Source organism: Saccopteryx bilineata, chromosome X (assembly GCF_036850765.1).
Source record: "Saccopteryx bilineata isolate mSacBil1 chromosome X, mSacBil1_pri_phased_curated, whole genome shotgun sequence".
In the NCBI taxonomy this organism is placed as follows: Eukaryota; Metazoa; Chordata; class Mammalia; order Chiroptera; family Emballonuridae; genus Saccopteryx; species Saccopteryx bilineata.
The window spans coordinates 67,759,420-67,781,364 of NC_089502.1; the positions used below are offsets into that span (position 1 = coordinate 67,759,420).

Below are 21,945 nucleotides of genomic sequence, written 5' to 3' on the forward strand. Positions count from 1 at the left end.
TGAGCTCTCAGTTATCTTTTTTATTTACTTTTCAAAAAGAATTATCTTTATTTATTTTTATTTTTTTTTATTTAATTAATTGTGTTTACATAGATTCTAGGGTCACCCCGAATGCATCCCCCTCCCCCATATTCCCCTCCATATCTCCCTTGCCCCCCTCCTTACAGCACCCTCCCCCCTTCCCTTCCATCCAATCATCCCCTTTCCCTCTGTCCTCTTTTCCTCTGGTCCCTTTGATCCCTCCTCTATCTCAATTTTGTTCCTCAGTTCTCATTATTCGTTGGATTCCTCAAATGAGTGAGGTCATATGATATTTTTCTTTCTCTGCTGGCTTATTTCACTCAACATAATAGTTTTGAGGTCCATCCATGTTGTTGCAAAAGGTAATATTTCCTTCTTTTTCATGACCACATAGTATTCCATTGTATAAATGTAGGACAACTTTTTTTTTTTTTCTGTATTTTTCTGAAGCTGGAAACGGGGAGAGACAGTCAGACTACCGCATGCGCCCGACCGGGATCCACCCGGCACGCCCACCAGGGGGCGACACTCTGCCCATCAGGGGGCGATGCTCTGCCCCTCCGGGGCGTCACTCTGATGCGACCAGAGCCACTCTAGCGCCTGGGGCAGAGGCTGAGGAGTCATCCCCAGCGCCCGGGCCATCTTTGCTCCAGTGGAGCCTGGCTGCAGGAGGGGAAGAGAGAGACAGAGAGGAAGGAGAGGGGGGAGGGGTGGAGAAGCAGATGGACGCTTCTCCTGTGTGCTCTGGCTGGGAATCAAACCTGGGACTTCTGCACGCCAGGCCGATGCTCTACCACTGAGCCAACCGGCCAAGCCTGTAGGACAACTTTTTAATCCACTCGTCCACTGATGGACACTTGGGCTGTTTCCATATCTATGCTATTGTGAACAGTGCTGCCATAAACATGGGAGTGCATTTCTTTTTTTCAGTCGGTGATATGGTGTCCTTGGGATATATTGCTATAAGTGGAATAACTGGGTCAAAGGACAGTTTCATTTCTAATTTTTTGAGGAATCTCCATACTGTTTTCCACAGCGGCTGCACCAGTCTGCATTCCCACCAGCAGTGCAGGAGGGTTCCCCTTACTCCAAATCCTCGCCAGCACCTATCCTGTGTTGTTTTGTTAATGAGCGCCATTCTGACTGGTGTGAGGTGGTATCTCATTGTGGTTTTTTTTTTCCCTCTCTTACAGGGACAGAGAGAGAGTCAGAGAGAGGGATAGACAGGGTCAGACAGACAGGAATGGAGAGAGATGAGAAGCATCCATCATCAGTTTGGTTTTTTTTGTTATTGCAAGACCTTAGTTGTTCATTGATTGCTTTCTCATATGTGCCATGACTGTGGGCCTTCAGCAGACTGAGTAACCCCTTGATTGAGCCAGCGATCTTGGGTCCAAGCTGGTGAGCTTTTGCTCAAACCAGATGAACCCGCGCTCAAGCGGGAGACCTTGAGGTCTCGAACCTGGGTCCTCTGCATCCCAGTCTGATGCGCTATCCACTGTGCAACCGCCTGGTGAGGCTCATTGTGGTTTTAATTTGCATTTCTCTAATGATTAGTGATGTTGAACATTTTTTCATTTGTCTATCGGCCATCTGTATGTCCTCTTTGGATAAGTGTCTGTTCATTTCTTGTGCCCATTTTTGGATTGGATTGTTTGTCTTCCTGGTGTTGAGTTTTACAAGTTCTTTATAAATTTTGGTTATTAACCCATATCAGATGTATTGTCGAATATGTTCTCCCATTGTGTGGTTTGTGTTTTTATTCTGTTCATATTGTCTTTAGCTGTGCAAAAGCTTTTTAGTTTGATATAGTCCCATTTGTTTATCCTGTCTTTTATTTCATTTGCCTGTGGGGATAAATCAGCAAATATATTGCTGCGAGAGATGTCAGAGAGCTTACTGCCTATGTTTTCTTCTAGGATACTTATGGTTTCACGATTTACATATAAGTCTTTTATCCATTTTGAGTTTATTTTCGTGAGTGGTGTAAGTTGGTGGTCTAGTTTCATTTTTTTGCAGGTAACTGTCCAGTTTTCCCAATACCATTTGATAAAGGCACTGTCTTTACTCTACTGTATGCTCTTACCTCCTTTGTCAAATATCAATTGTCCATAAAGATGTGGGTTTATTTCTGGGTTCTCTGTTCTGTTCCATTGATCTATATGCCTATTCTTATGCCAGTACCAAGCTGCCTTGTGGTATAACTTGATATCAGGAAGTGTGATACCTCCCACTTTATTCTCCTTTTTCAAGATTGCTGAGGCTATTCATGTTTTGTTTTTTTTTTGGCTCCATATAAATTTTTGGATTATGTGTTCTATATCTTTGAAGTATGTCATTGGTATTTTAATTGGTATTGCATTGAATTAATAAATTGATTTGGATAATATAGATACTTTAATTATGTTTATTCTTCCTAACCATGAGCACGGTATATGCTTCCACTTGTTTGTATCTTCTCTGATTTCTTTTATCAATGTTTTATAATTTTCTGAGTACAAGTCTTTAACCTCCTTGGTTAAATTTACTCCTAGGTACTTTATTTATTTTTTTTGCAATATTGAAGGGGATTGTTTCCTTAATTTCTCTTTCTGACAGTTCATTGTTCATGTATAAAATGCCTCTGATTTCTGTGTATTAATTTTATATCCTGCCACCTTGCTTAATTTGCTTATTAGGTCCAGTAGTTTTTTGACTGAGACTTTAGGGTGTTCTATATACAGTATCATATAATCTGCAAATGATAGTTTTACTTCTTCTTTTCCAATTTGGATGCCTTTTATTTCTTCTTCTTGTCTGATTGCTCTAGCTAGGACTTCCATTACTATGTTGTATAAGAGTGGTGAAAGGGGGCGCCCCTGCCTTGTTCCCGATTTTAGGGGAATTGCTTTTAATTTTTGCCCATTGAGTATGATGTTGGCTGTGGGTTTGTCATAGATGGCCTTTATCATGTTGAGGTATGTTCCCTGTATTCCCACTTTGCTAAGTGTTTTGATCATAAATGGGTGCTGGATTTTATCAAATGCTTTTTCTGCATCTATTGAAATTATGACGGGGTTTTTTTCCTTCCTTTTGTTTATGTGGTGAGTCACATTAATTGATTTATAAGTGTTGTACCATCCTAACCTCCCCAGAATAAAACCCACTTGATCATGATGTATAATATTTTTCATGTATTGCTTAATCCGGTTTGCTAATATTTTGTTGAGGATTTTAGCATCTAAATTCATCAGGGATATTGGCCTATAATTTTCTTTCTTTGTGTTGTCTTTGCCTGGTTTTGGAATCAGAATTTTGCTTGCCTCATAAAAGGAGTTTTGAAGTCTTCCTTCCTCTTGAATTTTTTGAAATAGCTTGAGAAGGATAGGACTTAGTTCTTCTTTGAATATATGATAGAATTCACTTTTGAAGCCATCAGGCCCAGGACATTTCTTTGTTGGGAATTTTTTTTCTTTTTCATTTTTCTGAAGCTGAAAACGAGGAGGCAGTCAGACAGACTCCCGCATGCGCCCGACCGGGATCCACCTGGCATGCCCACCAGGGGGTGATGCTCTGCCCCTCTGGGGCGTCGCTCTGTTGCATCCAGAGCCATTCTGTTGCCTGAGGCAGAGGCCACAGAGCCATCCTCAGTGCCCAGGCCATCTTTGCTCCAATGGAGCCTCGGCTGCGGGAGAGGAAGAGAGAGGCAGAGAGGAAGGAGACGGGGAGGGGTGGAGAAGCAGATGGGCGCTTCTCCTGTGTGCCCAGGCCGGGAATCAAACCCGGGACTCCTATACACCAGGCCGACGTTCTACTGCTGAGCCAACTGGCCAGGGCCTGTTGGGAATTTTTTGATAACTGTTTTGATCTCATTTGTTGTAATCTGCCTATTTAGGTTTTCTGATTCTTTCAGATTAATTTTTGGAAGATTATATGTTTCAAGGAATTTGTCCATTTCATCTAGGTTGTCTACTTTTTTGGCATACAGTTCTTCATAGTATTTTCTTACAGTATTTTGTATTTCTGTTGTGTCAGTTGTTATTTCTCCACTCTCATTTCTAATTTTATTTGAGTCCTCTCTCTTCTTTTCTTGGTGAGTCTTTTTAAAGGTTAGTCGATCTTGTTTACCCTTTCAAAGAACCAGCTCTTGGTTTCATTGATCCTCCGTATTGTTTCTTTTGTTTCTATGTCATTTATTTCAGCTCTGATCTTTATTATTTCCTTCCTTTTGCTACCTCTGGGCTTTACTTGCTGTTCTTTTTCTAGTTCTTTTAGATGAAGGGTTAGGTTGTTTATTTGAACTTTTTCAAGCCTCTTAAGGAATGCCTGTAGTGCTATGAACTTCCCTCTGAGGACTGCTTTTGCTGTGTGCCATAAATTTTGAGATCTTATATGTTCATTATCATTCGTTTCTAGGATTTTTTTTATTTCTTCTTTGATTTCATTGTTAACCCATTTCTTATATAATAACATGCTATTTATTTTCCATGTGTTGCGTATTTTTCAGTTTTTCTGTTGTGGTTGATTTCTAGTTTCATGCCATTGTGATCAGAGAAAATGCTTGATATGATTTCAATCTTCTTAAATTTGTTGAGACCGCTTTTGTGTCATAACATGTGGTCTGTCCTAGAGAATGTACCATGGGCACTTGAAAAGAATGTATATTCTTGTGCCTTAGAGTGAAAGGTTCTAAAGATATCTATTAAATCGAGTTGATCTAGTGTGTCCTTTAAGTCTGATGTTTCTTTGTTAATTTTCTTTCTTGAGCATCTATCTAGTGATTTTAGTGGGGTATTGAAATATCCTACTATTATAGTATTGCTGTTGATTTCACCCTTTATATCCATCAAGGTCTGCTTTATATACTTCATTGCTCCTATATTAGCTGCGTAGATATTTATGATGGTTATATCTTCCTGTTGGATTGCTTTCTTTATCATTATGTAGTGACCTTCCTTATCTCTTACTATAGTCTTTGTTTTAAAGTCCATTTTGTGTGATATAAGTATTGCTACCCCAGATTTTTTTTCATTTCCATTTGCATGAATTTTTTTTCATTCTTTTGCCTTCAGTCTGTGTGTATCTTTTGTTTTAAGGTGTATCTCTTGTAGACAGCATATGTATGGGTCCTGTTTTCTTATCCAAGCAGCTACCCTATGTCTTTTGATTGGATCATTTAATCCATTTACATTTAAGGTTATTATTGATATGTAGTTGTTTATTGCCATTTTATTCGTCAAAGCTGTATTCCTCTTTTGCTATATTCTTTTCCCCCTTTGTTCTGTTTCCAACAGGCCCCTTAACGTTTCCTGCAGCATTGGTTTGGTTGTAATGAATTCCTTGAGTTTTTTTTTTTTTTTTTTGTCTGGGAAACTTTATTTCTCCTTCAATTTTAAATGATAGCCTTGCTGGATAGAGTAGTCTTGGTTGTAGGCTCTTGTTCTGCATTACTTTGACTATTTCTTGCCATTCCCTTCTGGCCTCAAGTGTTTCTGTTGAGAAGTGTGATGTCATCCTTATGGGGGCTCCTTTGTAGGTGATAGCCTTCTTTTCTCTAGCAGCTTTTAATATTTTCTCTTTATCGCTTAGCTTTGGTATTTTAAATGTGTTTCTTGGTGTAGGTCTCTTTGGGTTTCTCTTTAATGGAGTTATTTGTGCTTCTTGAACTTGTGAGACCCTTCCTTACATCAATTTAGGGAAGTTTTCAGCTATGATTTGATTGAATAAAGTCTCTATCCCTTTATCTTTCTCTTCTTCTTCAGGAACCTCTATGATGCGGATGTTATTTCTCTTCATGTTGTCACAGAGATCTCAGAGTTTCCTCAGACTTTTTGAGTCTCTTTTCTTTTTTCTGCTCTGCTTCCATGCCTTTGTTCATCTTGTCCTCTAACTCGCTGATTCAATCCTCAGCTTCACCCATCCTGCTTTAATTCCTTCCACTGTGGTCTTCATTTCTGATATTGTATTTGTTACCTCTGACTGGTTATTTTTAATATTTCAATGTCCTTTTTTATACTTGCTATCTCTTTATTTAGGTGTTTGTAATGACCATCCATTGTTGTTCTAAGATCCCTAAGCATCCTAACAATCATTATTCTAAACTCTGCATCTGGCAGTTTGGTAATTTCCATATCACTCAGTTCCTTTTCTGGATATTTCTCTTATGGTTTCATTTGGATTTCACTTCTCTGTCTTCTCATTATGTCTGTGTGTTTGCGTGTGTTGTCTGTAGGGCTGGTTGAGTCTAAATTTGGTGTTGTCTGCCTCCAGTTTTCAGTTGTGTTATTTCTAGGTCCTCTTGGGTTGGCATTGGCTGTTGTTTGTAATCCATTGTCAGGTTTGGCTTTTCTAGTAGAGCTGCTTTGAAGTTTTGATGTGTTTGTTTTTTTCTCAGTTGTCTTGGTGGTAGTTTTGTTTACTGATCTCAGCAGGGGGCTTATTTGAAACTGTATCCAGGAATGTGGTGGGTATAACCTGTGACTCTGAAAGCCTTATCTGCCAGTTACTCTCTCTGGGGTCTTGGTGCTTTCTCTGCTTCAGTAGGGGGATGTGTATCTCAGATCTCCATGGAGACCTGAGTTACTACCCCTCCTCCCCGCTCCTTGTTTTTAGCTGTGTCTTCTTGCACTGATTGGAGCTGGAGAGATGTCTTGAGATGGGTGACCGGGAACCACTTGTCTTGTGTTATGTGGAAGGATCAACCCCTCCCTCAGCTGTGGCTGCCTCCAGCACTGGATGAGTCAGCTTCTCAGGTCCTCCCATGCATTGCTCTGCCAGTCACTGTCTGTCTTTTTCTCTCCCCCCTTTCCTTTTGGTAGATAAGCCAACCCTTTCAACACACCTCTTCCCAGGTCCCCAGGCAATCTCGCTGTGGGCGATATTTACTACTCTTTTCCTTGCATTGAGAGCCCTTCTGGGCTCTCAGCCTCACATCCTCTTTGTTCCTGTAAGCAGGGGAGACTCACCACTCCTCGGTGCTCCCTTCCAGGCTCAGTGTGGCTCCTTCTTTGCTACTTGGTTTTTGAGAGCTGTTCTTGTCCAGAGTTGGTTTTTCACACTAATTGTTCCTAAATTAATTTGTAATCCAGTTTGGTGGTGTGAGCTGGGAGTCTGTGCATCTTCCTACTCCACTGCCATGTTCAGGTCCCCAGCTCTCAGTTATCTTGACATTAAGTTTCATCTCTTTACTGAAGTTTTCCAAAATTATATCTCTAACTCTATCTGAGTTTCCCCTGAGCCTCTAAAATGGTATATCCACCAGCATTTCTTCTTTTTCTTTTTTTTAATATCTTATGTTTCTAGTAGTGTTTAGTGAAACTGGAATCTTTATTTTATTACCAAGCTCGCCCAAACCTATTCCTCCTTTAGTGTTCTCAACTTAGCAGAAATATCTCTACATTCATAAAATTGCAGGCTATAAAACCTAGTAGTTGACCTTCATTATTAGTTTAACACCCAACATCCAACCCAGCAGCTATTTCTGTCAGTTGGAATGTTAAAAATAAATGTTGATTCTGGTGACACTGCTAGAAGGAAATATTTCAAATCTGACCCTGGCCAGTGGCTGAATGGATAGAGCATTGGCCCAGCATATTGATGTCTCAGGTTCAATTCCCTGTCATGGCACACAGGAGAAGCAAGCATCTGCTTCTCTCCCCCTTATCTCTTTCCTCCCCTTCCACAGCCAGTGGCTCGGTTGGTCTGAGCATCAGCCTCAGGCACTAAAAATAGCTCGGTTCTCAAGCATCAGCCCCAGATGTGGTTGCCGGGTAGATCCCAGTTGGGAAGCATGTGGGAGACTGCCTCACTATCTCCCCTCCTCTCAAGTAAAAAAAAGGGTTCAAATCCAACATTTCTTGTTACCTCTATTGTCACATTCCTCATCATGTGTTACCTACACTATTGCAATAGACTCACAACTGATCTCTTCCAATCTTCCCCTTCTATAAACTGCTCTCTATACGGCAACCATAGCACTCTTAAAAACATAAATCAGATCCTGTCATTCTTCAGCCCTTCACTGGGAGTCACTACTACATTTTTCTCTTCCATGCTAGTTTCATTGGATTTCTCTCTCTGATGGAATGTTCTTTCCCCAGATCTAACTTCATTCAGTTATTTTCTTAGGTACTACCTCTGCCGAAAAGTCTTCGCTATACAAAATACCCCCCAAACATACATCCACACTCTTTTTTACACTCTTTTATTTTTAACATGTACTATTCCTTAAAAATTATATTATTTAACTTTTCACTGAATTGTCTAGCACTCTTTCCCTACTAAAGTATAAATTGAAAGAGTAAGGACTTTGTCTAATAATTGCCATATTTCAAGCTCCAAGCAAGGCTCATAGTAGATCAGGGGTCCCCAAACTATGGCCCGCAGGCCACATGCGGCCTCCTGAGGCCGTTTATCTGGCCCCCGCCGCACTTCCGGAAGGGGCACCTCTTTCATTGGTGGTCAGTGAGAGGAGCATAGTTGCCATTGAAATACTGGTCAGTTTGTTGATTTAAATTTACTTGTTCTTTATTTTAAATATTGTATTTGTTCCAGCTTTGTTTTTGTTTTTTTTTTTTACTTTAAAATAAGATATGTACAGTATGCATAGGGATTTGTTCATAGTTTTTTTATAGTCCGGCCGTCCAGCGGTCTGAGGGTCAGTGAAGTGGCCCCCTGTATAAAAAGTTTGGGGACCCCTGTAGTAGATAATCAGTAAATATTTATTCAATGAGTGAATGAAATTCTGATACATGTTCCCAGATAATTCTTTCGAGACTTCATGCCCTTCAATTTCTGCCCAGCCATCTTTTTTTTTATAAATAAATTTTTATTTTAATGGGGTGACATCAATAAATCAGGGTACATATATTCAAAGAAAACATTTCCAGGTTATCTTGTCATTTAGTTCTGTTGCATACCCATCACCCAAAGAGAGATCATCCTCCGTCACCCTCTATCCAGTTTTCTTTGTACCCCTCCCCTTCCCCCTCCTCCTCTCCCTCCTTCCCTCCCCCCACCCCCCATAACCACCACACTCCTGTCCATGTCTCTTAGTCTCGCTTTTATGTCCCACCAATGTATGGAATCCTGCAGTTCTTGTTTTTTTCTGATTTGCTTATTTCACTCCGCATACTGTTATCAAGATTCCACCATTCTGCTGTAAGTGATCTGATGTCATCATTTCTTCTAGCTGAATAGTATACCATGGTGTATATGTGCCCCATCTTCTTTATCCAGTCTTCTATTTTTTTTTACAGTGATTAAAAGCCTTTAAGCAAACTCTTGGCCAATACAGCAAGAATCCATAAAAGAGTAGTGTCCTTAACATGTTCACCAAGTCCAAGTTGGCCCCATCACCATGCCAAATCCCTGAAAAATGCATCCCAACCACAGTTCAGTCTGTTAGGAGCTGTCACAGGGAGCAGGAGTCCAGGAAAAGTCCACAGCCAGGAAAAGTCCACATGGCACTGGAATTGTTGTCACAATTCTATACTTTGCAGCTCATGTCCAAGTCCCAATGACTGCTGCTTCTAGATGGTAATGATTCAGGTAGACTGGAAAAGCCATTTGCAGCATGCGTGGATATGGAGCTTCTGTTCTCCTCTGCCTGAAGAGATGAGACCAGGTTGTTTTTCCCTGGAGCTCTGCGACTGTGGCATGGTAAAGAGAACCTTGGGATACACTAAGCTGGGTGGCAAAGGTAGATTCATAATAGAAGTTGGCAAAAGGGGGAAAGAGAGCTCTAAATTAGGAGTAGGTCCCAGCCTGAAATATGAGTGGGGCATTGAGATAGGAGGGATAAAGGAAACACTATATATTAAGCAGAGCAGCAGAACATAGGACTATCAACACCCACAACAGAGATCTTTGAGGGAAGAATTAAAAACCTGACTATTCAGGCAAAACATAGTTAAGTGGCCCTTGTGCAAATGAGATCAGTTTACCTGCTTCTTAGAAGAAATACCCTAGGCTCGTCCACAGTGTCGTAGATGGGGCCGATAGTCCTGGGCACCTTCAGCCTTCAGTGGCAAACCCCAGCTTTCTGGGCAAGGTTAGGTCATAGGTGGCTGGAGCAGGGCTGGAAGAGACTGAACCCTCCCTTAGAGGAGCGAGGGGGAAGCCCACCTTCCAGTGTCCCTGTTTCCTCACAGCAGAGGCGTGTAAGCCTGGCAGGCTTTAGCTCAATGACCTTCCTTTCCACTATTGAAGCAGGACCCAGATGGCATCCTATGAGACCCCTTTGGGGCACTGGAGCCTTTCAGTCTTCCCAGCCATCTTACCACCCACCATCCCTCCACCTCCCCCCAAAAGCAATCAGATAAAAATCAGAACTTTAGTATCTTCCATTTCCAATAGATTTAAATTTGTACTCCCACACTATCCATGATTTTACTCCATCTTTGAGTCTAAATGCTTTTTTTAACAGACTGTTTATATTACTTTGAACCTGAATAACCATCTCATTAATGTCAAAGCTTAACTTTAACTTGAATATCATTCATCTTGATTTAGATCACTCCCTTGATGGACCGCTAGCAAACAGTGATGGCAGAGAGCCCCGAACGGGAATCAAGAGAAAACTGCTTACGTCGGAAGAGGATGAAAGCATGAGAAGAGAAGAGAAAGAGAAAAAAGAAACAAAAGAGAAATCACATTTATCCTCCTCAGAGAGTGGAGAGTTAGGATCCAGTTTAAGTTCTGAAAGTACCTGCGGTTCTGATTCTGATTCTGAATCAACTTCCAGAACAGATCAAGATTATGTAGATGGAGACCATGACTATAGCAAATTCATACAAACCAGGCCTAAAAGAAAACTCAGAAAGCAGTATGCCAATGGCAAAAGAAACTGGAAGACGAGAGGCACGGGAGGAAGGGGCAGGTGGGGCAGGTGGGGCAGATGGAGTAGAGGAGGCAGGGGACGAGGAGGCAGGGGACGAGGGGGTCGAGGGAGAGGCGGAGGTGGCACCAGAGGGCGAGGGAGAGGCCGAGGTGGGAGAGGTGCTTCTAGAGGAGCCACCAGAGCCAAACGTGCACGTATTGCAGATGACGAATTTGATACCATGTTTTCAGGACGTTTCAGTAGACTGCCTCGAATTAAAACAAGAAACCAAGGCAGGAGGACTGTTTTATATAATGATGATTCCGATAATGACAATTTTGTGTCCACTGAAGATCCTCTGAATCTTGGTACATCCAGATCAGGCAGAGTGCGTAAAATGACAGAAAAAGCCAGGGTGAGCCATCTCATGGGATGGAATTATTAACAGTTAATAAATTTTAGAATAATTTAAAAAATCCAATGGCCTTCTACTGCAGGGAATTTACCAGGAAATCTACAAAGCAAGTTGTGTGGGAACTTACGCTTCCTTCCACATTGGTGCTTTTCCATTATGCCAGTACACATTTGTTTCAAGACTTTTGATCTCCACACTGCATTTGTTCAAACAAGCCTTACTCATTAGGCCTTAAATTAAAGAGAAAAAATTCTGCACACGCACACACACACACAAACACACACACACACACACCAGACACACTACATATTTACTACATTAAAGGAGCATTCAGCTTCTTAAGAGTAGCATGTCATTTTTATCTCAATAGAATATCCCTCTTTTCCTTTTGTATCACAGAAGTATAGCACCTTCTTACAGAGTTTTATATAGTTTGTTTTTGCCATTTTGATTCCTGTACCCAGTAATAATAACTTTTGCACAATACACCAATCCTAAAGGCAGCTATTAAATGTTTACAGTTTCTATATTGTAAGAACGATCTGGATTATTTTACTCTTCCCAGGCCAAACTTTCAATAACTGTACTGAACTGAAGTATATATTTATACTACAGTTTTTTTGGGGGGGTGGGGGGATCTTGATATGCTTTTCATTGATTTGCTTAATTCACATTAAAGGTGAGAAAGGGTTGGTGCCTTGTAAATATGTAGCAAATCTTTGTGGTGTATTCTGATGTGTGCATTAACTTTATTAAAAAAGATTACTTGAGGTATCAATCTAGACAAGGTGCCAAATGCAAAAGTTTCTTGCATCCATTTTCTTTTTCATATTATATTTTATTGCATTAATAGAACTTGTGTAGCTAAAAGAATAACGTAAACATTTGAAAATTCCTCATCCACAAAAATATAACGTCTTTGAATAGTAGCTCAGCTACCTCTATTAACTACAACTACTGGAAATGTTAACGAAAATAGATGCTGTAATTCATTACTGACTAAGAAGAAACAGAACAAACTTGATGGGAATGAATATTCATAAGTTATAAGCTGAGAGGTTGTTAATAACCATATTGGCACTCAAGTTAATTGTTGTAATTAACAAACTTGTATACGTATAGTATGCTCTCCATTAGACTTTTCTTAGAATGTATTTATGTAGGTAGACTTGGGCAACTGCTTATATATTTCTGCTACCACTTACTATTTAACAGCTATGAGTGACTGGTTTTCATTTGAATTTCAAAATGTAACAAAACACCTAGTTTAAGTTGGAATGTTTTGGCTAGCTAATATTTTGAATCAACATTAATAGGTTCTGCTCATACCATTCCAAAAGGTTCTTCTGTTACAATCTTTCAGAAAAGAACCTCGTTGCACTGCACACTGATATTTTGAGTTATTATATTATAGATGAAAAAAAGATTTTTAACCCTTATGGTCTTGTTTACAGCGGTAGAGTGCACATGGTTCTGTGACTGAGCTTGAGTTCCAAGATCAATTTTACTCCTCCAATTCAAGAGGATACAAATTCGCTAATTTGTTAGATACTTAGATTTTTGAGGTGGGGGGGATGTATTGATCTCTGTTTTTGTAACAGCAGATCTCTTGCGCTTAGATCAGATTCATGGGATAAATGAAATTTCTTAATGTATGCCTAGTAATCCCAGGATATTTAAGCTTAATGTGTTTGTCTCACGCTTTCAATCATTTCGTGCATCTGAAAATCCTTAAGTGCAGGGGAAGGACGTACACACATAACTTTGCTTTTTTGGTTGGGTCAGGTGGGGGTTATTCTTGGACTAACATCTTTCAGCAATTTTCACTTGCAGTAGAAATGTTCAGGCTTTAAGAAAGTATTGTTGTGAACTGTTCACGGCACTAAATTCTGTTACTGGAGAGTAGATCAAGTTGATTTTTTTTTGTAGTTATATTTTCTCTAAACCAAAACTACTTCTGGTTGTAACTCGACTGCCACTTTTAACCATAGTATAGATTCAGAAATGTTCATATTTGAAACTGTATATTTGATTTTTGATAAAATGTGCTATTTTGGTTATTATCATCTTGGGCATTTAGACTGAATTTGTGCCTGTGTTTTCCTAAAATCAATAACACTTTGGCCTACCCTAATCAAAGTAACATAGTTACTTAAATTCATGGATATACCCAAATGAATTTCATTTGTATCGTTTTAGTGTGATAATTTTTTGTTGACATTCTTCTATGAAGAGCTGACCTCTTGAAATATAGAAGAATTGCCATCTGTGGTTTTAGCTATCTGAAGCTTTATTTATAATTTATTTTGAAAAATAAAAATGCCACATTTATTCCCCAAATGTTAAGATTTTTCTAGGTTTAGATACTTAGAATAACAAAGCTAAAGACATTTTAAGCATATTTTATATGTAGTGAAATACTGTGAAAATTCTAGTGACAGCATTTTGCTGTGATGTTGATTTCAGTTATTAAGATTTAAAGAGTTAGTCGCCAGGGTGTGTTAGATGAGCATAGTCATCATTTATCACAAAACAAACAGATCATTTCTGTTTGCATGCAAATTATTTTAATAATTGTGAAAATAAAAGTTTGGAAGATGTATTTTTACTTTTATATCTGGACTTCCTCACCCCAATTTATACTTTGCTCTTTTTGTAACGCTGACTCCTGTGAATGTGATGTAATTTGTATCACATTGAATATTTTATCGCTTTAATATTTTAGAGGCTCTTTAAACCTAAATAAGATCTAGGTTCAGCCATAGCAAAGCAAGTAGAAGATGAACTAAGAATGTTGAAGAGATGTCTAAATCTTAAATGAATTGCTAAGGAAAAAAAAACCACTGTTATATTTAGGTTTCTGAGAGCATACAGATAGATGTATAAGCCTAATCCTATGCTAGATATTAATAGTCAGTGAACTGTAATATTTCTCATGAATTTTAATAATGTTTTAATTCCCAGCTTTAAGATTTTAGCATGTGAATACGTTTATGAAAACTGAACTGTGTGTTTTTTCTATGGCTTGCTGTGTGTATATCTTCCAGCAAGCCAGTGCTCTCTAAAACATTCACTAGCCTGTACCCTAGTGACTAAATTGGTTTATGTGTGTGTGTGTGTGCGTGCACGTGTGTGTGTGTATGTAGATTTTCTTTTCCAACTTGGCACACTTTATATCAGACATAAAAATAAGAATATTCTGTATGTAAGACAGCCGTGTTCACTGTCACCAAATCTTTGCCTCTGTTGTAAAGCGCTTATATATATTATATATATATTATATATATATATATAATATATATATGTAATATATATATATCTGGCTTGATCATTCATTTCATTATACCTCTTAGGTAAACAATCTAAAATTTGTTGTGTACATGTGTCCCTCTTTTTTTTTCCATTTAATTTGCCCTTCATTTGTTTCTTGTTTGTTTGTTTCCCTTACCAGAGATCAGGCTTGTGCTAGAATTCTTTCCTATAGCACTTTGTTTCTCCCAGAGTAAAATTCCTAAATCACAATCGTGCAACTGTGTGCTCAGATATCTTAACTCAGCCTTTCGATAATTTGAAGTAAATTTGAGTGGTTTATCTTTTTTGTTGTTTTTTGTAATCGTATAGATTGTCATCAGACAATAACAGTGATTTAAAGGAAAAGATGTGAATGTTGCTTCTCACTTTTTGATAAAAACTTTTGAGCATTTTTCAAAATTTGTATGTTCGTGGTAGTGATGGATTAAACACCTTATATTAAACATGATTATATTCTTGGAAATTATTTTGTGCACATTTACCAACTGGTACATATATAAATATTTAAAGTTGGAGTCTTTCATGTTCACAAAAATGAGACTTACATCTGTATAATTTTTAATTTACTTTGATGTCCAGCCATTTAGTTCTGGGGAAAGGAATGAAACTTTTGACATTTGAAGGTTTATTGTTTTAAATGTTAACCCCATCCCCAACATTTTTGTGGTACATGAAGCTATGTGAAAATTCTGTTGAAAAGACAATATTCTAAGGTAGCTTTTAAGCCATGTTTTAAAAATTAGTGTGAAAATATTTTCATGCTTTTTTGCTTTTCAGCTCTTAGTGAAGTTTCTTTACCAAGTTTTAATGACCAAGTTGACCTAGTGTTGATGAAATTCTAATGTAAATTTGAATTTTTTTTTCATGGTGCTGTATTTTTTGGAACGTGAATTGCCCTCAGTTTCTTGACATTTGTTAAATAGTCTTATTCTTGATTGTTTCCTTTTCCTTCATTCCTCTCTTGCTTGCTTTTATCCTCACTCTTCTTTCTGCAGCAAAGACTTGACTTAAGTTAGAATACTTGAACAAGACTGGTAATTTATAATTCATTGATGGGACAAGCACAGTAGAAAACCCTGCAGTTTAGAGTTCAAGTGTGTGTATTTATATGTATGCCCATTTGTTTTTCCTACCTTAATTAAGTCTAAAATATGAGACTGACATATAAAAGCATGATAAATATTTTCTAAACAAATAAAACTATTGATACATATTAAAGTCACCATTGATAATTGACTTTTAAATTCACAAACAAAAATATTTAGAAACCCAGTTGGAAAATGTATTTTTACATATGTCAACAGACACACATTAGACAGTACTACTAATGTTAGTTCTTTAAACAATACTGTGGTGATGGCAATCAGTAATTTATTTCTTTGTCCTGTAACTTATCATCCTTGTCTTTTGTAATCCCTTCCAAAGTATTAACAAAACTGTACCTTCTGTTTGTTCTTAGTATCCATAAGTTTTAAGATGGAAAATCATGCAGTTCATAGTTGATGTGATGTTGTATATGGGCAAAATGTCCATTAAACTAAAATTCAGTAAAGAAAGGTAAACTAGACTGGCTTGGTTTATAAAAGATGTTTTGTCTAGCAGTTATAAGTCATTATAAGCAATTATCTTCAAAGACAAAAACTGGACTAATTTGTTGCCATTCTTTATGGGATGTTTACAATAAAATTCCAAGTTGTTTGGAATCAGTTGCAGTCTTGCTGCTTTGTCCCTTAACTCAGGCACTGGAGATAAATTAACAAGAGGAAAGAAATGGGGAGTTCCTTTTTCACCAGCCAGCTTCACAGATTATAACATGTAACTCTTGGGTCTGTTCTTGTTTTTTTGTCGTGTAGTATTTTTTATTCTTAGTATTTTAATAAGAAACTAGGTACTTCCTACTATCAAAGAAAAATAGAACTTTTTTTGCCTTTGTCCATAAAGATCTTCTGAGTCACTTTTAAGTAATATGTTAACATTTTAAATATGGGTGCTTGGTGCATTAAATAACAGCCTGCAAAGACTTTAGTCAACATTTTTTTTATATAGCTTTTTGAAGTGAATAGATTTCTAATGTCTTTATAGCTTATACATTTTAATGGCTGAATTTTATATCCCTGACATTTTTATTTATAGTATAATTGATCACAGAGGCTTAACTATATTATAAACAGGGACTTAATTCATGGTAAGTAAGGAGAAATAGAAAAAAGGTGGGAGTTAACTTCTGAACCAGGAACTGAATGAAAGCCCTAACAACATTCATCCTATTTATGCACCTGTATGGTGCATAAATAAAACCAGAATTTTCTTCCCAATGACAAGAACTTCAGTCAGTTCAAGGCAAGTAAGTTGACCAAAGACTGGACTGCATTTTTTACATACACACTGTCTGTTTTGTGTATTTAGAACCAAGAAATAAGGTATTTAGAAAAAAAGTATCACCACTGTCTTCTGCTATATCCTCTGCCTATGAAAGTAGTAGCCCAAATTTTCACAGTATTTGGAGACTGAGATAGGGCTCTATTGTTTGCTTTTGTGTTTAGTTTTATGACTGATTAAACATAGTCCTCTTGAAAGGATATAAAGGTGTACAATAAAATTCTTTCTTGACAGGCTTTAATGTTTTCTGACTTCATCTGCTAGGTTTTTTAAATAGAATAAATAAATAATTTCTGTAACGTATCAGAGCAGTATTCAGAAGATCCTTTTTTTTTTTCCTTACCTGAAAAGGGCAAGAACAAAATAAGTGCTCTCTACTCTCTTTCTCAATTACATGCCCCTGATATTTCAAAGCTGCTTTCCAAACATATACAAAAGAAATTGAAACAAGTATATTGAGCCTCTGGAGTTGTTTTTTTGTGGAATATTCAAGCCCATACACTTACAATTGCTCTCTTAGGATATAAATACCTAAAGTTTTTTTTTTTATGCTACATATTACTGGCAAACAAAATATAACATTAAATAAAATGAACTTTTTATGGTGTCAGTGTTTTCCCAAAGTTGTAAGGAAACATTTTTTTTTCTTTCCTTTCTTTGTAACTTTTAGTATATCTTCCTTTACCAGTATAGCCGGTGGGTGACTTAATGACCACAATTGGTTCCAAAAGACTGGCTGTAACACGATTTGGTCGTAAGTTGAGTAGGCTATATGTACAGTACTGTGAAATGATGTTATAAAAATCTTTAAGTCATATTTGATCATAATTTTCTTTCATTATTATATATCATAATTTTCTTTGTTCATTTTATGCCATTTGTATAATCTCTACACCATTTTGTTTTCTTATTTTTACATTCGTCAGGTTTAAGTAAAACACTGCATTACCAGTACAACTGGTTTAATATTTGCAAAGACAATTTCCTCTTGGTAGACATCTTGGGAGGGGTTTGATGAAAAATATCCAAGACAAAAAACACAAATTGCTGTACCGAGTCTGGGATAACAGTTGAAATGGTGCACGCGGGGATGGTAGTGCTGCCGGAAGCTGGTCCACAGTGTCCTATGCCCAGCTGGGCAATGCTTGTGCTGCCAGACACAGAGCAGTCGTGGCTAGCGATTGTGGTCATAAAGTCAAATGGTTGTAATTTGCATAGGTCGTAAGTCAATCAATATTTGTATTAGCAATTGCCTTAATAAAGTTAACTCTCATATGTAGATACAAACATTTAATAGGTAATTTTAACTAAGTTATTGCTTATTAACAAAGTTAAATTTGATATTGGGAAATTTTAAACACAACTTCTTAAAGCTAATATCCTTTCATTAATCTGTAAATTTTGTATTATCAGCTTGCCTGCTCATCCCATCTTTATGATTCTCTTCAGAGAATGTTTTTTAGTAAATGCATAAAGAAATCAAAACTATTTTTTCCTTCTTTTCCAACTGAGGGAGGGGAAGATAGAGACACAGACTCCTGCATGGACCCTGACTGGGATCCACCCAGAAACCCCCATCTGAGGCCCATGTTGTGCCCATCTGGGGTCATGCATGCAACCAAGCTATTTTTAGCACCTGAGGTGGAGGCTCCATGGAGTCATCCTCAGCACCTGGGGGCCAATTTGCTCTAACCAATCAAGCCATGGCTGTATGGGGAAGAGAGAGAGGGGTGGAGAAGCAGATGGTAGCCTCTCCTGTGTGCACTGACTGGGGACTAAACCCAGGAATTCAACATGCCAGGCCAAAGCTCTACCCGCTGAGCCAACCGGCCAGGGCCAAAATCAAAACTTTTTTTGTATCTTTCTGAAGCTGGAAACGGGGAGAGACAGTCAAGACAGACTCCTGCATGCGCCTGACCGGGATCCACCCGGCATGCCCACCAGGGGCGACGCTCTGCCCACCAGGGGGCGATGCTCTGCCCCTCTGGGGCGTCGCTCTGTCGCGACCAGAGCCACTCCAGTGCCTGGGGCAGAGGCCAAGGAGCCATCCCCAGCGCCCGGGCCATCCCTGCTCCAATGGAGCCTCGGCTGTGGGAGGGGAAGAGAGGGACAGTGAGGAAGGAGAGGGGGAGAGGTGGAGAAGCAGATGGGCGCTTCTCCTGTGTGCCCTGGCCGAGAATCGAACCCGGGACTTCTGCAGGCCAGGCTGACGCTCTACCACTGAGCCAACCGGCCAGGGCCCCAAAATAAAAACTTTTTAAATTGCCTGATTTAAGTTACTATTTGGAATTTATTCTTTTTGCTTATGTTTCTGTGTTTGATATTTCAAAAAGTTTTAATGAATTTATTGGAGTAACTCAAAGGTGAAGGGGTTAAGCAAAAGTATTTGATTGTTGTCATGTTACAGTTCTAAGTAGAATTTGTATAGAAGTATGTTAACTTATGTTAGTAACAAATACTGAGTAGTCTGTTAAATAATTTAAGGCAGTAAAACTGTCTTAAGGTGTTTGTTCATTTTCCTTTTCAAAAATAATTAAGAATATTCTATTAAAACGATTTTAAGCCCAAATTTTATAATAGGTCATTTTTAGGGGGATATTTTGTTACATTTATGTATTGTTCATCTAAAATAATAATGAAATGCTGTTGAGTCTGAATTGTTTCCATTTGTTAAATATTAATTTATAAATTAGAGCAAGCATTTTATTTTTTTAAGATTTATTTATTTGTTTATTTCTTTTACAAAGAAGAGTGGGGCTCAAGAAGTATCCACTCCTGGTTGCTTTGCTTTAGTTGTTTATTGATTGCTTCTCATATGTGCCTTGACCAGGCAAGCCCAGAGTTTCGAACCAGTGACCACAACATTCCAGGTCAACACTTTATCTACTGTGTCACCATGGGTCAGGCTAAAGCAAGCCTTTTATATATAAAAAAGTTAATTTTGTCTAGTCTGATCCTATGGAACAAAAAATACATGTCCTTGAGAGTCTCATAGTCATATTACCAAGTAATCCTAATCTGTTTTTGCTTTGCTTATAATTATGCAAACAAATTATGAGAGAACAGTCTGAGATAATTAGTTATTTTCTTTCTCTAAATACATATGAGGATCTCTGTAGAAGATATTTGCCAGCAGGAATTTGTAGCCTGTATATATATTTTATATTAGTGATAACGGATGGCTAAAGGAAGACGAGTTTATTTCTTGCCAGCCTTATTTATTTGCTTATTCCTCTATTCAAAATATATTAAATCCCTTCTATATGATAAGCACTGTAATTTTAAAAAGAGCTTTACAGTTTATAGGCCTACTCAAAACCCACATATTCACAATCACCAGTAAATGTAATTTTTTATGTCAGAAAAAGTGAGTTTCAATGAATTTAAGTTACTTGCCATAGGTCACACAGCTAGTTAACAGATTAACCTTGATTCATCCAGAATAGCTGCTTCTAAGCTTCTCGCTTTAGTTTTTATATTTTACTAATGGGTTTATGTTTGGTTCTATTTTCCTCCTCATTCTTGAAATGGAGACTCCAAAGTCATGCATGTGTATCTTGAAGATCCCATTTTCTTTTGATTCTGGCTAAGATCATTAAAATGAGGACCCTTAGTACTTTAAGGAGGTGCTAGTTAGGGGCTAAAATTTTAAAAGGTATTGGGTTTAGAAGTAGAAAAATGAATGGAGCTTTTAAAGTACATTTCCTTTTTTTTTTTTTTAATAAATTTTTATTAATGGTAATGGGATGACATTAATAAATCAGGGTACATATATTCAAAGAAAACATGTCTAGGTTATTTTGTCATCAAATTATGTTGCAAACCCCTCGCCCAAAGTCAGATTGTCCTCCGTCACCCTCTATCTAGTTCTCTGTGCCCCTCCCCCTCCCCCTAACTCTCTCCCTCCCTCCCTCCCATGTCCTCCCTCCCCCCCACCCTTGGTAACCACCACACTCTTGTCCATGTCTCTTAGTCTCATTTTTATGTTCCACCAATGTATGGAATCATGTAGTTCTTGTTTTTTTCTGATTTGCTTATTTCACTCCTTATAATGTTATCAAGATCCCACCATTTTGCTGTAAATGATCTGATGTCATCATTTCTTATGGCTGAGTAGTATTCCATAGTGTATATGTGCCACATCTTCTTTATCCAGTCTTCTATTGAAGGGCTTTTTGGTTGTTTCCATGTCTTGGCCACTGTGAACAGTGCTGCAATGAACATGGGGCTACATGTGTCTTCACGTATCAATGTTTCTGAGGTTTTGGGGTATATACCCAGTAGAGGGATTGCTGGGTCATAAGGTAGTTCTATTTGCAGTTTTTTGAGGAACCACCATACTTTCCTCCATAATGGTTGTACTACTTTACAGTCCCACCAACAGTGAATGAGGGTTCCTTTTTCTCCACAGCCTCTCCAACATTTGCTATTACCCGTCTTGTTGATAATAGCTAATCTAACAGGAGTGAGGTGGTATCTCATTGTAGTTTTGATTTGCATTTCTCTAATAACTAATGAAGCTGAGCATCTTTTCATATATCTGTTGGCCATTTGTATCTCTTCCTGGGAGAAGTGTCTGTTCATGTCCTCTTCCCATTTTTTTATTGGATTGTTTGTTTGTTTGTTGTTGAGTTTTATGAGTTCTTTGTAAATTTTGGATATTAGGCCCTTATCTGAGCTGTCGTTTGAAAATATCAGTTCCCATATAGTTGGCTGTCTGTTTATTTTGATATCAGTTTCTCTTGCTGAGCAAAAACTTTTAATTCTGATGTAGTCCCATTCATTTATCTTTGCCTTCACTTCTCTTGCCATTGGAGTCAAGTTCATAAAATGTTCTTTAAAACCCAGGTCCATGATTTTAGTACCTATGTCTTCTTCTATGTACTTTATTGTTTCAGGTCTTATATTTAGGTCTTTGATCCATTTTGAATTAATTTTAGTACACGGGGACAGGCTGTAGACGAGTTTCATTCTTTTGCATGTGGCTTTCCAGTTTTCCCAGCACCATTTGTTGAAGAGG

At 38.0% G+C, this 21,945-nt stretch overlaps 1 protein-coding gene across 1 annotated transcript in view; it reads left to right on the plus strand.

The window, feature by feature from the left end:
* The window catches only part of BRWD3 (bromodomain and WD repeat domain containing 3), a 132,500-nt gene extending 118,013 nt beyond the window's left edge, over positions 1 to 14,487 (plus strand). Inside the window, exon 41 of the mRNA XM_066248791.1 lies at positions 10,513 to 14,487. Coding sequence (XP_066104888.1) covers positions 10,513 to 11,264 — 752 coding nt within the window. The 3' untranslated portion in view covers positions 11,265 to 14,487. The remainder of the gene's footprint in view (positions 1 to 10,512) is intronic.
* Positions 14,488 to 21,945: the final 7,458 nt, after the last annotated feature.